The sequence below is a fragment of the Arachis stenosperma genome, chromosome 5, assembly GCF_014773155.1.
Source record: "Arachis stenosperma cultivar V10309 chromosome 5, arast.V10309.gnm1.PFL2, whole genome shotgun sequence".
Lineage (NCBI taxonomy): Eukaryota > Viridiplantae > Streptophyta > Magnoliopsida > Fabales > Fabaceae > Arachis > Arachis stenosperma.
In genome coordinates this window covers 116340621-116357743 of record NC_080381.1, presented here as the reverse complement: position 1 = coordinate 116357743, position 17123 = coordinate 116340621, and the positions used below count along the sequence as shown (strand labels likewise).

The window sequence follows — 17123 nt, the reverse complement described above, 5'->3', positions numbered from 1 at the left end:
TCCCATGCAATAAATGGTAATTGAATGAATTTTGAAATCCATCACATGGTAATAAGCTTAGATCCGTTGGAAGCAATTTTTGCTTTCTTCATCATTTGATTTCGGATCAAGCATGAGTGATTACTCATCAAAAATAAATTTGGGCTTTCTAGTATCAACATTCAAACTGGCCCAATTGATAAAATATTTCAGCCATCATTCATATGGCAAAAGTTGAGATCCGTTAGAAGGCATAAGGCAAATAGTAACATTTACTGTCCTGATGAATTATTTTCGGATCATGTATTGGGGCAAATAGCAAAGCATGTTTAACTTGGGCTTGTAACAAAAATGGATCAATTTGGCCCAAGTAACATAACATTCAATTCAGCCATTTAATAAAAACTTTCAACAAGGCTGAGTGTGTATTTTGATTTGGGCCTGCAACAATTTTTAATTTTTCAGTCCAATAGTAAACCTGCATCACAAAATTATTAATTAGCACATGTTACATGAAAATCATAATTAATAATTTTGCAATCAATCATTTTAATAATGTTTGTTCATCGTCAAAATAAATCTGAGCTTTCTAAACTCATCAAGTAATAAATGAAATTAATCAAAATATAAATAAGTTATCTTCTAATCAATAATAAAAGTGAAATATATTTTTTTTATGAATTATATACAATAAATGATATTTTAAATAAATGATATTTTTTATGTTATATTTTTTTCAATAAATGATATCACGGGTAATTATCATTAACATATATTATTATTATTACTATTATTATTATTAAAATGATTAAAAGTATTTTTAATTGATAATTGATAAGTAGTTTAATAATGCATTAAATATTGATTTGATATAATTATAATAAAGATATATTTCTAAATTAGTATAATTATGTATTATTTATTAAATATTAATTATAATAAAAATATTTTTTATAAAATAATTTAGAATAGAGAATAGAAAAGTTTATTTTGGAGGGAAAACGGAGTCATGAGAGATCGACACCTCACCTTCATTAGTTAGGGGAAAAACCCAGTTTTAGTATATTAAGTAGATATGGAGACGATGATAATGGTTGCCATTGTTAAATATGGCTTTTTTTTTAATTTATAATTAAAAGAATCCTTGAAAAACCCATGGTTGTTGTCTGTGTATTTTTGTGTACTCCTATATACTGTTTGTAGATCTATATACTATTTGGAGATAATGATAATGGATTAAATTTGATTAAAAACACGAATTTGAAAAAAGTTAAAGAAAATTCGTCAAGGGTGCGGCGAACTTGCTCTATAAAAAAAATCGTATTTGTAGAATTAAAGTTAAAAAATGACTTTTAAAAAAATATAATTTTTTTTATTTCTAAAAAATATCCCAACTCAATTAGTCTGTATAAGTGTGATTAATTAAAGAATTTTGGCATTATCACACATTATCATAAGAATAATACAGGAAAATTCACATCTCATATGGGATAGTATTAATTAATGAAAGCTTACAAACTATAACATCTATCTAGCTATTATATATTACTAATTTTAAGGATAAAATATGTCACATGCAATTAAAATTAAATATTTTTTTTAAAAATTAAAAAATTTTCTTATTTTCTTTCTTCCTTTCTCTATCTCTTTTTATTCCTTCGCTTACTTTATTTCTCTCATATATCATTATTAATGATTAATTACGAATTTGACAATCAAAATATATAATATAACATTCTCTAATTGTATTTAAATTAAATTAAAATTAAAATTAAAATACAAAAATTAAAATATAGCTATATTATATATTATATTTATATATTACTAACTAATTTAATAACTAAAATGTGTCACATGATACTCTCTTATTAAAATTTAGAGAAAATATTTTCCTCTAAAATTAGTAAACATCTTTCTTATATTTTCTTATCTACCTCTCTTTTTTTTTTCTATTTCTCTCTATCCTTTCCAGTCTATATATAATTTATAATTCATATTTTATATTAGTAATTTGACAAATCAAAATGTGTCACCAGATTTTTATTATAATTAAAATAAAAAATTTTCTTAGTTTCTAAAATTAACAAACTCCCTCTCTCATTCTTCTTCTTTATCTTTTTCTCTCTTTTCTCTCATTTTCTATTTTTCTCTATCTTTATGTTCTACAAAAAATAAAATTAACAACATAATATAATTTCAATAAAAAATATTATTATATACATATTTTTTATTTAATTTTAAATTTTTACTGCTTATCTTTTTAATATATATTTTTACTTCTTTTCTTTTAAATAATTATTACATATAATTAAAAAAATACTAATGTTGTGATTAGAATTAGAATCAAGATTCAATTGTTTTAAAAAAAATGAGTTAATTTTATAACTATCAATATAAATTTTTTTATGTTAATATCTAATTATATTTTTATATATATAGAAAAAAAATTTATTTTTGAATAGCAAGTATAAAAATTAATTATTTCTATTTTTGCAACAAACTTAATACCTAATCAAATATAAAAATATACACGTTAAATTCTTTCACATTTTAGATAACGAATATTAAATTTAAGTAAAAAAATTAAACTCTTTCATTTGAAAATAATAACAAAAAATTTATTATTTAATTTTATTTAAGACTGTGGTCTTTTTAGCTGACTGGGACTTTTGTCCCTTACTTTTAAAAAATTTATATTTTTGTAATAGTATTACTAGTAAAAATACTAGTTTAAGTTCTAAATTCCAACATTTGTCTACTCATTCATACATCAAAGTGCTGTTTTTATAAAAGATGTAACCTTTTTTCCACCTTTTTTGATTGCTAAAGTTTTAATATACGGACAAGTTACTGCATGGGGATGAATAATGATACCGCGTGGAATTTGTATGCAATATGCAACAAGAAATCATGATGGCCGATGGGAAACAAGGTTTCACTTCCTTGAAATTTCGAGGCAAAAACTAATGAGTCAGTGTTTATCAAAATCACAGTATGCTAATTACAACAACGTTTGTGCCAAAGAAAGAGTTAATAAGATTCTTTTGACGCGTGGGTCAGAAGTGGACCAAAGGAATCAATAATGAATGAATGCAGTTTCTGCTTACACCCACTATTATTGTCTCACTCTCTCTCGCTCTCTCTTTATATATATATTTACTACTTTGATTCTTTCTCTGGTTTTCATCATCATCCAACACTCCAACATATATCCTTCTTGCTTCCATCTCATGGCCCTGCAATCCTCCTCCTCTGCCCATCCCTTTTCCTCTTCCTCCTTCAGCTATGCTTGGAAATACGACGTGTTTATTAGTTTTAGAGGCCCAGATACTCGCTACGGTTTCACTGGCAACCTCTACAAAGCTCTCCGTGACAAAGGAATCCTCACATTCTTTGATGATGGCGAGCTTCAAAGCGGAGAGGAAATAACACCTGCACTTCTCAAGGCAATTGAACAGTCCAGGATTGCCATTGTTGTAGTCTCTCCTAACTATGCTGCTTCTTCTTTTTTGCTTAGACGAACTGGTCCATGTCCTTCACTGCATCAAGGGAAACAATCGCTTGGTTTTGCCTGTTTTCTATGAGGTGGATCCTTCTGATGTGCGCCATCTGAAAAACAGTTTTGGAGAGGCAATGGATAAGCATGAGAAGAGATACAAGGATGACATGAATAACAAGGTGGACAAATGGAAAAAGGCTCTGCATCAACTGGCTAATTTATCAGGCTATCATTTTAAATATGGGTACTTTATATATACCTTCTTATATTTGTTTTATTTGTCTGATATTTATATTTTGAATTGAAATGACTATCTATGTAACCACGTGTCTTGATTGGGCAGGGATGGATATGAACACATGTTTATTGGAAACATTGTGGTAAACATCTCAAAAAGGATTAGAAGACGTGCAGCTTTGCCTGTTGCTGATCACCCTGTTGGATTGGAGTCCCCGGTGTCAAAGGTAGCTTCCCTTCTAGATGTTGAATCTAATGCTGGGGTTCACATGGTGGGGATATATGGAATTGGAGGAATAGGAAAAACAACAATTGCTCTTGCCGTCTATAACTTGATTGCTGATCATTTTGAAGGTGTGTGCTTTCTTGAAAATGTGAGAGAAAATTCAAACAAATACGGGTTGGTACATCTTCAAAATATCCTTCTTTGCAAGATATTAGGAAAGGAAGGGATCCAGATATTAGGTGTTAAAGAAGGAACCACACAGATACAACAAAGACTTTGTCGAAAGAGTATTCTTCTGATTGTAGATGACGTTGATGAGCATGAGCAGTTGAAAGCTATTGCTGGAAACCTGATTGGTTTGGTTCTGGCAGCAGAATCATTATTACAGCACGGGACAAACATTTGTTAGCACTTTATGGTGTTGAAAGGACATACGAGGTACAAGGTTTAAATGAGGAAGAGTTCTTAGAATTGCTTAAATGGAAAGCTTTCAAAACAGATATTGTTAAGCCAAGGTACGCAGATTTTTTAACCCGTGCAGTAACTTATGCTTCTAGACTCCCATTGGCTTTGGAAGTAATAGGTTCTAACTTGTTTGGAAAAGATTTACAACAATGGGAATCTGCAATGGATCAATATGAAAAATTTCTTGATAACAAAATACGTAAGATACTTCAAGTAAGTTTTGATGCATTGGGAAAAGATGTACAAAGTGTTTTTCTGGATATTGCTTGTTGTTTTAAAGGATATAAACTAATGGAAGTAATAAGTCTACTTCAAGCTCAATATGGGAATTGCATGAGATATCATATTGGAGTGTTAGTTGAAAAATCTCTCATAAAGATCGATAAGAATGATAGAGTGACAATGCATGATCTAACAGAAGATATGGGTAAAGAAATTGTTCTAGAAAAGTCACCAAAAAAACCCGGAAAGTGTCGTAGGTTATGGTTTCATGAAGATATAGTAAAAATTTTAGAAGGCAATCAAGTAAGTAATAAATTTTTCTATACATGTTTATTAGAAACTTTGTTTATTGTTTTAATTAATTCATATTGTCATTTTCTGTTGAAGGGGACTAGTGCCATTAAAATCATACATTTGGAATTTCCGTTATTGAAAGGAGAAGTGAAATGGGATGGAATAGCTTTTGAACGAATGAAAAATCTCAAAATACTTATCATAAAAAATGGTCATTTTTCCAAAGGTCCCAAATATCTTCCAAATAGTTTAAGAGTATTGGAATGGAGGAGGTATCCTTCAAAGTATTTTTCCTCTAATTTTGATCCAGAAAAGCTTTCCATACTCAAGTTGCCTGATTCTCTCTGCACGTCACCCAAGTTGGATAGCTTATCCAAGGTAAACGTACTAAATTCATTTTTATGATTTTGTATGTTTGTAAATTCACAAGATCAGGTTTATTTGGTGTTATTTTAGTTTGATCATTAATTTTATTTGTGTGTTTGTTTCTTCTCCAAATATGGCTCAGCTTGAAAGTTTTGAGTTTTAATTACAGTGATTCTTTGAAAGAGATACCTGATGTGTCTAATCTTCAAATTTTAGAAGAATTTTTTTTAAAGGACGTAAAAAATTAGTCTCAGTTCACCATTCAGTTGGTTTTTTACCTGAACTTAAAATATTGAATGCTGAAAATTGCCCCAAACTCAGAAGTTTTCCACCTGTTACTAATTTGCCCTCACTGGAAACACTCGATCTATCTCGATGCTCAAGCCTTGAGAAATTTCCAGAAATTCCAGAAGAGATGAAAAATCTAAAAGGGCTTATTTTGATTGGCATTGGCATAAAAGATTTGCCGTGTTCATTTTGTAACCTTTCTAGATTGCATTATTTGTTTTTAGAGGAGAATGAAATGTATAGAATATCAAGTGGCATTCCTATCTTGTAATATTGAGTTAGGAGGAAATAAGGGAAGGGTATTAGGAGAGCAGGAAGAGGGGCTTCATGGAATACTCACTCACTCCCTCACCTCTTCAGGTATGGAAGAACTTTATCTCAGAAACAGCAATTTGTCAGATGAGTTTTTTTCCACTAGCTGTTGCATGGATTCCAAATGTGGAAGTGTTAGACCTAGGAGGCAATAATTTCACAGTCCTTCCTGAATGCATCCAACAATTTCGCTTTCTTCGATATCTCTATGTGGAAGATTGCGAGCATCTTCGGGAGATTAGAGGGATTTCACCAAACTTGGAAATCTTCTTAGTAGTAAACTGCAAATCATTGAGTCCGAGGGGCACAAGCGTGTTACTCAATCAGGTATCGTTACTTTTTAATAATTAAGAATGCAGATGACATCATAATTCATATTAAATTAATAATGTATGCTAAACTACTTCTTTTGCATTATGAATTGATGAGTTTGGAAAACTCTAATTTAATTTGATGATGAACAAACATTATTAAAATAATAAATTACAAAATTATTAATTTGAGTTTCATTAAGCATATGTTAATTAATAATTTTGTGCTGCAGGTTTTGATATTGGGCCAAAAATAAAAAGGAAAGTTGATGCAAGCCCAAATTAAAGTTGCCATTCAGCCTTGCTACATATTTCTTATCAAATGGCTGAATTGTTGTTTTAATGGGCCAAACTCAATGATATTATAACCAAGCCCATATTTAATTTTGATAAATGCTTTCCATGCTTGATCCGAAATCAATTTTATCAGGAAAACAAATGTTAACCAAATGGGCCAGTTTTAATCTCAATGTTACAAGCCCAAATTCTATTAATGATAAAAGGTTCCATGCATGATCCGAAACCAAAGAAGAAAGAAAGCAAAATTGCCTTCAACGGATCCAAGGATTCAAACATTAGATGGATTCCAAAATTCATTTAATTGCCATATATTGCATGGGAACTATGAGAGAGAATATGAATGACTTTGATTTGATGGACATCATTGAGCTACACGTTACTCAGTAAAAAGAAGTAAACATTTATTTTACTTTATCAAATTACCTTAGTTAATGTCCATATTCTCTTTCTTCTCTCTCTCACAACTCTTTCTCTCTTCGGTTATTACTCAGAAAACATTGGCAGCCATGGAAGCAAAAGTGAGCTACCGAAATGGAGAGAAAGCAAGCCTAAAGACCATCACAATGATGGCAAGAAAACATACTAAAATAAAAATGAGCTATGGCTGAGATATTCACCAAATGTGGTTAGATTTGGTGAGATTGTCTTGAGCCTTTCATGCTCAAAAATGGAAGAAGAAGATTCGGCCAGCTAGAGGAGATTCTTGAAGCATGACTTGTCTTTGATTCTGCTCAACCACCACAGGGAGTAGCTAGAGTGGCGAAGTGATGGTTGAAGGCAGAGATTGAAGCAGATGAAGTCATCATCATCATGAAGCATCAAGGGCCAGAAATCCATCTTGGAGAGGAAGCCAAGGATGGAGAGCCCGGATTGATGAAGGGTGATGATCAAGAAAGGACTAGAGGTAATTGCATGTTGGTTAATACATGGTTATCTCTTCTCTCTCTGTGTGGCCGAACCGGTTCTGTGTTTGTTGAAGGAGGAAGAAGTTAGTTCGGTTTTGACTTCAAGTGTGGAGGCTTTCCTCTTCTTTAAAAAGGGGGAACAACCACTGTTTGGAGCAAGGAGAAAATTTGAGAGTGCAAGGCACAGAGTTCTCAGAGCTACCTGAGCTAACAATTTTCTCTTCTCCTTCAATGTATTCTGTTTTGTAATTTTTCTGTTTAATTTTGTCATGTCTTGAGTCTCATGGAAAAAGGCAAACAGTGAGGTTTGTATGAAAAAGCCATAGAGCGGAAAAAGGCAGAGAGTGCAAAATTAAAAGAAAAAGCCATAGATGTCTTAGAGTTCCTTTGTTCATCTATGTTGTGTATCATGATTCTGTGGGAATCCCCTTGTAAGTTGGGTTAGCACTTTACAAGTTGTAATCAGATTGATTATAGTGAAATTCCATCATGTTTGTGATGGAGACTGGATGTAGGCTGCACTGCATTTAGCAGCCGAACCAGGATATATCTGGGTGCAATCTTCTTCTCTTTCTACTCCATTTCTGTTTTCTACTACACAGGAGCAAAAACCAGAATTATCTCGTGCCAAGTGACGAGACAAAACAAAAAGTCTCGTGGCAAGGGACGAGACAAAACAAAGTTGCTCGTGTCCAGTGACGAGAAAAAACAGAAAAGTCTTTTCTGAAGGTCAGCAAGTGTTAGCACCAGAAAAGGGGGCTAAGATTCAACCCCCCTTCTCTTAGCCACTGAAACCATCAATTGGTATCAGAGCTTGGTCTCAAAGAGATCAAGCTTTGCAGCTTGGAGTAAAGATCCTCATGGCAGAAAACAGTGGCGCAAATGTGGTGTCTTACAATCTGGCTGAAGGTCAATCAAGCAACAGACCTCCCCTTTTCAATGGAAAAAATTATACCTATTGGAAGGAGAGGATGAAGATATTTGTACATCCCTTCCCCACTTGATGTTATCCCCATTGTGACCATCAATGGCAACCAAGTTCAAGATGTACAGAAGAGATCAATGGATCAGTTATTTATTTTTAATCTGAACAGATATTATTATCATGAAGCACTACATCTTGAAAGAGGATGGAATCATGCGAAGCTTTCATATGAAGCATATAAGCATTATAAGGAAAAGGTCCCAAGTGAGTCAATTGGAAAAGAGATTGGAATGCACGTATGGAAGGAAGAGAGTAGTAGTATAATGGAAGATATTCGATTCACTGATCCATACAAAATGACACAATTAATTATAATGATGATCATGCTCTCAATAGCATTCCCCAACCATAAGAACCAACCCTTGCTCCTCCAAACATGCATTGGTCTGTTGACATTGCTCTTTCTAACTATGTGTGATTTGGATAATGAGAGTCAATTAGGTCGGAAGGATCAGATATCAGCCATGGTTCAATGGCATCCACAGAGCTAGTGGTGCAGAACTTGGGTATGCCAAAGGGTAATTGCATTTATCACTGTTTTTCTGTTACTCATTTTAGTCATCGCCCCATTTTACTTTTATCAATAATATTTTTGTACATAAAAGGAGCCCTGGGAGTCTGGGACTAGAGTGATTCATTGAACTTGTTATTGTTCTTGAAGATAACATAAAATGAACACAATCTTGTTTATTTCATTAGTGACAGAAAAGATAAAAGAATATTGTATCAGCATGATAGAAATCACTATGCATGTGTACTTGAGATATCCATTCAATATGGTACTATGCCCACGGTCTGGACTTGGTCTGGACTCGAGTCCCCAGGATAAAAATAATAATAGATGAATAATGACACAACAATATAATAATTATGTAAATTGCAAGGTAAGGGACACACACCCCTGAAATTTCGGGGAAAGAACAAAACATGCTGAGGCCTGATTTCTTAAGTTCATAGATAAAGACTTTTGGGATAAAAAAAAATTCAGAATCACAAATTACAGGCAAAATATGTGGCATCAGTAAGAAAATTAATTCCACTGCCTAAATTTAATTCATTCATATGTCACTGACTCATGCTGATTATATAAGAAATAAAGTCTTATCAATACTTGTCTTCTTATTTACCTTTTTGTGAATTCTATATGTGCTTCTTAGAAGTAATTTAAGACATGAATGCCAACTCTACTTTGTACAAGGCATGACAAATGGAAAGTCAAGAATTCATAGGTGTTACTTTTTCTGAGATTTATGCTCCTCACAGCACTAGACATTTTGATCTCATTGAGCAACAACTCCAACCTAATCTTAAACTCTTATTTTTTTAATTTTCTTCTGATTTGGTTGATGCATGCAACACATATACTAAACAGCTAGTTTGTCAAAGGCTTCAATACAGCAACTAATTTCTTAGTGAACTCAATCACTTGTTAAATTCAGCAGGGTCAAATTAAAACCACTAATCAAAACTTCTTTTCCAGATCTTAATTTCACTTCGTTATGATTTTTTAATAAATAATTGTGAAGGAAACTAAAGCTAATCCAAACATAGATATTACTAAATTAAACTAATAAAAAAGATAGCCGTGGTTAGATTTTCGGAAACATGTAAAAATGGATTTCGTACACTGCAAGTGCCCATTACTATTTCATCAAAGAAACGTTCGCGAGCATTTGGAATAGAGAGTTGAATCCATTTATTTGATCATAAGGGTAGCACGGAGGATATTCAATTCACATACCCTTATGAAAGAGGAAAATTAGGCTGCATTTCAGAAATGAAGTCCTTCAGGGTCTTTAGATTGTTGCTGTATACTTTTTTTTTTTAACTTTGTTCATTGGATTCATGGTCTGAAAGTAAAAGTGGTTACTTGGATATAAAGAAACAGACAGGATTGAATTAAAAATGAAGTTATTTTGGTTGTAGAGTGAGAGAGAGATTCTTTGGTAAGCAGAAATGGAAGAAAGTGTTAGTGTTATTGCAGTTATTAGTTTATTATCAATCAGTGACAGAAGAAGACAATAAAAATGTCCGTTGAGGGTAGAAAACGCGGTTGTGTTGTTCATAGTAAATGCGAATAATTAGTCTGTTTTTTCCCTTCTTCCTTAGAAAATTGTATGCAATGCAAGAAGAAAATATAGTAGGCTTATGTATATAATTAATGATCATTCTTTTAAGATTTTATACGATCGAGTTTTCAGAACATTATTTCACATCAAATCAATATTCAATATACGGTCATATTCTCTTTCTTCTCGTATAATCTTATCCTCTTGAGTGTAATAATTAAGAAAATAATAGTTATGCAAGGTGTCCCTTAAAATTTCGAGGCAAAAACTAAGTTACTGCTTTACAATGTTTGTGACTTTCATTTTTTGTTGTTTTATTTGAAAGGAGGATCAGCAAAGTATATTCTCTCTTAATACTAATAAGTTGTTGTCCATATAGAGTCTTGACCAGTGAATTATTGATGATAATGAAAGGCTCTGCAGCTTTTGTAATGTGTCAATGTGTATAGATTGTAAGATTTTCTTAGATTGGAACAAGTTGTCTTTTAAAAAATTGCTAAAACATAACGAGTACTAATCAAGTTTATTTAAAGGATTAGGTAAAGTCATATTATTGCTTGACTAAGAATTTAGATAAGCTGCATTCACATTATATAGGCAAATAAATTGATTATTGATTAATGAAATAAGAATTATTTTTTGTTGTCATGTAGTCTTGGCCTATTGACTCTTGAGTCACCAGGATAAGAATAATAATAGATGAATCAATGACATATCAATATAATATATGCAAATTAAATTGCAAGGTCTGATTTCATGAATATAATATATGCAAACTGACACACCCTTCCTTGAAATTTCGAGGAAAGAACGAAACATGCTGAGGCCTGATTTCATGAATCATGAGTTCATATTTACTATGTCTTATGAATATAATATATGCAAACTGAGTGGTTATGAATCTATTCCAACCAAAGAAAGGACTTCACTTCATATTCAAGTTTAAGGCATGTGGAAACATTTATAGCCTATACAAAATAATCAAAGTTTAAATAGTCTCGAAGTTTCAACCTATTCAAGTTGCACGGTGATTAATAATGCGTGGAACCGTGGAGCAATTTTGACAGAAATTAGAAGGCAGTTTCTGATTTCTTGCTACGTTGACTGACTTTTAGACACTTAAAATCATTACATTGATTCTCACTCACTCACTTTGGCTTTCTGAGACTCAACACTCCAGCATATATACAACCTTCTCATGGCTCTGCAATCTTCCTTCTCCTCCTCTTCCACCCATTCTTCTTCTTTTTCTTCCCCCTCCTCTTTCAGCTATGCTTACAAATATGATGTGTTTATTAGTTTCAGAGGCCAAGATACTCGCTATGGTTTTACTGGCTATCTTTATGATGCTCTTTCTAATAAAGGAATTCATGCCTTCATTGATGATGAGGAGCTTTCAAAAGGAGACCAAATCACACCCTCACTTCTCAGCTCAATCCAAGAGTCTAGGATTGCCATCATTGTCCTCTCTCCTAACTATGCTTCTTCTTCTTTTTGCTTAGATGAGCTTGTCCACATCCTTCACTGCATCAAGGGAAATAATCGGTTGGTTTTGCCGGTTTTCTACAATGTTGATCCTTCTGATGTTCGCCATCTGAAAAAGAGTTTTGGAACAGCAATGGCTAAGCATGAGGAGAGATTCAAGAATGACATGAACAAGGTGCTCAAATGGAAGAAGGCTCTGCGTCAAGTAGCTGATTTGTCTGGCTATCATTTCAAAGATGGGTAATTTCACTTCCCATACTTCTTTTTGTAATTATTTCTCATTATTACAGTTTTGAATTGTAGAAGTATCTATGTTTATGTCTGTTGGGCAGGGATGGATATGAACACAAGTTTATTAGAAATATCGTGGAAAACATCTCAAGAAAGATTAGGTCTGTACCTTTGCCTGTTGCTGATTACCATGTTGGACTAGAATCTCGAGTACCGGAAGTAATTTCCCTTTTGGAAATGGATTCTAGTGATCGAGTTCACATGGTAGGGATACATGGAATTGGTGGCATAGGAAAAACAACACTTGCTCATGCTGTTTATAACTCGATTGCTGACAATTTTGAAAGTGTGTGCTTTCTTGAAAATGTGAGAGAAAATTCAAATAAATATGGATTAGTACATCTTCAAAATATCCTTCTTTGTAAGATATTAGGAAAGGAGGGAGTCCATATTATAGGTGTTAAAGAAGGAACCTCACAGATACAACGAAGGCTTTGTCGAAAGAAAGTTCTTTTGGTTTTAGATGATGTTGATGATTGCAAGCAGCTCCAGGCCATTGCTGGAAAACTTGATTGGTTTGGTCCGGGTAGCAGAGTTATTATTACAACACGAGACACACATTTGCTAAAATGTCATGATGTGCAAAACACATTCGAAGTAAAGGATTTAAGTGAGACAGAGTCTTTTCAATTGCTTATTAAAAAAGCATTTGAAAATGACAATGTTGTCCCAAGTTACACAAATGTCTTAAATCGTGCAATAACTTATGCATCTGGACATCCACTGGCGTTAGAAATAATAGGCTCCAACTTGTTTGGGAAAGAAGTAGAAGTATGGGAATCTGCATTGGATCAATTTGAAAAACATCTTGATAATAAAATACATAAGATACTTCAAGTGAGTTTTGATGCTTTGGGAAAAGAAGAGCAGAGTATTTTTCTTGATATTGCTTGTTGTTTTAAAGGATATACATTAAAGGAACTTACAGATATACTTCAAGCTCATTATGGGAGTTGCAGGAGATATCATATTGGAGTCTTGATTGAGAAATCTCTCATAAAGATTGATCTACACAAAGTAACATTACATGATCTAATAGAGGATATGGGCAAAGAAATATATCGAGAACAATCATCAGAAGTTCCTGGAAAGTGTAGTAGGTTATGGTTTCATGAAGATATAGTTAAAGTTTTAGAAGATTACAAGGTAAGCAATAATCTTTTTTTATATAAGTTTATTAAAGACTTTTGTTTATGCACATGTATTTTAATTAATTCATATTCTTACTTTTGTGTGATGAAAGGGAACTAGTGCCATTGAAATCATACATTTGGAATTTCCTTTATTTAGAAAGGAAGGAGGTGAAGATCCATCAGAAAAAGAGAAAAATGATGATGTAGAAGTAAAATGGGATGGAACAGCTTTTAAAGAGATGAAAAATCTCAAAACACTAATCATAAAAAATGGTCGTTTTTCCAAAGGTCCCAAATATCTTCCAAATAGTTTAAGAGTATTGGAATGGAGGAAGTATCCTTCGAGGCATTTTCCGCCTAATTTTGATCCAGAAAAGCTTTCCATACTCAAGTTGCCTGATTATCAATACATGTCACCCAAGTTGGATAGCTTATCCAAGGTAAGCAGGCATACTAAATTCATTTTTATGGTTTTGTATATTACTTTACTTTGTTTTTTAATTTTGTTTGTTTCTTTTTTCTCCAGATGATGATCACCTTAAAAGTTTTGAACTTTGACAACAGTAATTCTTTAAAAGAGATACCTGATATGTCTAGTCTTCAACTTTTACAAGAATTTTCGTTTAGAGGATGTAAAAATTTAGTTACAGTTCACAGCTCAGTTGGTTTTTTACCTAAACTAAAAATATTGAATGCTGAAGAATGCAGCAAGCTGAGGAGTTTTCCCCCTACTATCAATTTACCTTCACTGGAAGAACTCGGTCTATATGGTTGCGCAAGCCTTGAGAATTTTCCAGAAATTACAGAAGAGATGGAAAATCTTGAAATGCTTCAATTGCAGGGCACTGGCATAAAAGATTTGCCATGTTCATTTCGTAATCTTTCTAGACTGTGCCATTTGAAAATGAGCGGAGGTAAAATGTGTAAGATACCAAGTGTCATTGGCATGATGCCAGAATTGGCTTTTTGTGAGATTGATGGAGAAGGCAATATGGGGTGTGTATCAGCAAAACAGGAGGAGAGTCTTCAAGGAATACTCACTCACTTCCTCCCCTCTTCAAATATGAAAATGCTTTCTCTCTTTAACAGCAATCTGTCTGATGATTTTTTTCCCTTGGCTGTTGCATGGTTTCCCAATGTGGAAATGTTACACCTAAGAGGCAATAATTTCACAGTCCTTCCTGAATGCATCCAACAATTTCTCTTTCTAGATTCCATCATTGTGGATCACTGCAAGCATCTTCTAGAGATTAAAGGGATTCCACCAAAGTTGGAACATTTCTCAGCAGTAAACTGCAAATCCTTGAGCCCTAGGGCCACAAGCATGTTACTCAATCAGGTTTTGTTATTTTTTTTTTATTAATTAGGAATGTAAATCACATCATCATTCATACTAAGTTAATAATGTTGTTAATAATGTAACTGCTGCTGCAATTTGAATGATTGACAGGAATTGCACGAGGGTAGAAGGGCTCGGTTTGTGATGCCAGGTGAAAGGATTCCAAGGTGGTTTGAGCACCGCAGCAGCGGAGCTTCTATTTCTTTCTGGTTTCGCGGCACCGAATTCCCTTCGAAATCTCTTTGTGTTGCAATTCTACTCAAAGATGACATCCCTTCCCCAGATCAAGTAACAACCACGTTGTCCATCAAGATCAAATGCAACCAACTTTCCCTTCCATGGGTCTTGATGATCACAATGGATCAATTATGTATTTTTAATCTGAATACAGTAGATTATCATAAAGCACTACATTTTGAAAAAGGATGGAATCTTATGGAGGTTTCATATGAGGCAAGTCAACAGGACGATTTCTACTACAAAGTGGTCCCAAGCGAATCAATTGCAAAAGAGATTGGAATTCACGTAGTGAAGCAAGAGAGTAGTAGTGTAATTCAAGATATTCGATTCACTGATCCATACAAAATGACACAACTAATTATAATGATGATCATGCTCTCCATGATATTCCCCAACCATAAGAAGCAGCCCTTGCTCCTTGAAACATGCATTGGTTTGTGGACATTGCTCTTTCTAACGCACACACTCTTTCGGGCACCCGCTATGTATGATTTGGATAATAACTGTGAATTAGGGTCGGAAGGATCCGATGTCAGCGATGGTTCAATGGCTTGGGTATGCCCAAGGGTAATTGCATTTATCACTGTTTTTCTGTTGCTTATTTTAGTTTTCTCCCCATTTTACTTTTACCAATAATATTTTTGTACATAAAAGGAGCCCTGGGGTCTGAGACTAGAGTGATTCATTGAACTTGTTCTTGTTCTTGAAGATAACATAAAATGCACACAATCTTGTTTATTTCATTAGTGACAGAAAAGAAAAGAATATTGTATCAGTATGATAGAAATCACCATGCATGTGTACTTGATACTTTTTTATCAACAGTTTATATTGTATGTTACACTGAATGATTCTGAATTTCTAACAAAATAGGTACTACGAGACTAGCTAGGAATGCAAATAAGTAGTTTATTAGTCTTATCTCAACAAGAATGTGGAGCACAGACCATAATGGTTCTAAAATAACCTTATGCAAAATATTGGAATGTATGAAAATGAGTTACCTATTATGGAATAGTAAGAACAGGGAATTATTTGATTCAAGCTACACTAGATCTCCTTATCAACACTCACTAATTCTCAATCACGTCCACAAAATTAGATGAGCATAGTTACTCAAGGCAGAACAGAGTAAACCTCCTTTTCTTGTTGGCAGAGTTATCAGGAACTGGAATGAAAAATGGATAACTGGATTCTAACAAAAAAAGGATGAGATATGTGACGCTATGCTAACCATAGCCACCAATCAGCAGAACAAAATCTCAATCCTATCATTAACAGGATAATGGAATTTAAAAAATTGCTAACTAAAATGAAGAGTGAAGACATACCTTGGTTATTGCATGTTATTTGTTATTTCTGCTTTGTTGAAAAATCTTTCTCTATAATCAATTAATAATGCTGCTGACTCAAAATCTCATAATCTAAAATCCTCTATATAATTTCATCTCTTTAATAAATTAATATCATCTTTATTGAAAAGAAAATAATAATGTTGTGATATGGATGCTCATTAATGATGTATGACTTTTTTTTTATCATATGGACAGCTCAACTTTTCAACAGTGAAAGATTCAACTTTTTAAGATAGACTAAACTTAAAGAAATTTGAAAATATAAGGGTACGTTTGATTTGCATTTTCATTTTTCGTTTTCATTTTCAGTGTTTCCTGTTTTTTGGATTTTGTGAAGGAAAAAGTGAAAATAGTAAAAAAAATAAAATCCTGCTTTTGTTTTTACTTTCTTTTTTCACTTTTTCTTTCACAAAATTCAGAAAACAAAAAAACACTGAAAATAAAAACAGAAAATGAAAACGCAAATCAAACATACCCTAAACTTTGTACCTATATAAACAGAGAAGCATGGTTTGAGATAGAATACACACAACACTAGCATAAAATACTTCTGCCTATATATGTAGGCTCATCAACATATGAAAGAGTGAATATATATGAATTATCTCAGTTATATTGAGATAATAATATTAGTGAATATTAATACTATAATTTTCTATTTACACTTCTTTATTTTATATTTATTTTCTCTTCCTTATTTATTTATTTTACAACACATTATCAGTACAACGCTCTAATCAAATTTTAGGAAGACACAGGTAATAATTTTATATTATGTCAAAACTTTCTCATCTTAAATTTAATACTCTTAATATATCTTAA

General features: G+C 32.7%; 1 protein-coding gene and 1 pseudogene across 1 annotated transcript; both read left to right on the top strand.

Annotated features, from left to right (window-relative positions):
- The first annotated feature begins 3180 nt into the window (after positions 1 to 3180).
- Positions 3181 to 7999, top strand: LOC130979838 (disease resistance protein Roq1-like; annotated as a pseudogene).
- A 3382-nt stretch (positions 8000 to 11381) lies between these two features.
- On the top strand, positions 11382 to 15687 carry LOC130979836 (disease resistance protein Roq1-like). The gene is made up of 5 exons (XM_057903382.1): positions 11382 to 12183; positions 12276 to 13380; positions 13478 to 13807; positions 13894 to 14706; positions 14818 to 15687. The coding sequence occupies exons 1-5, from the start codon at positions 11657 to 11659 to the stop codon at positions 15580 to 15582; spliced, it is 3540 nt and encodes a 1179-aa protein (XP_057759365.1). The 5' UTR covers positions 11382 to 11656; the 3' UTR covers positions 15583 to 15687.
- Positions 15688 to 17123: the final 1436 nt, after the last annotated feature.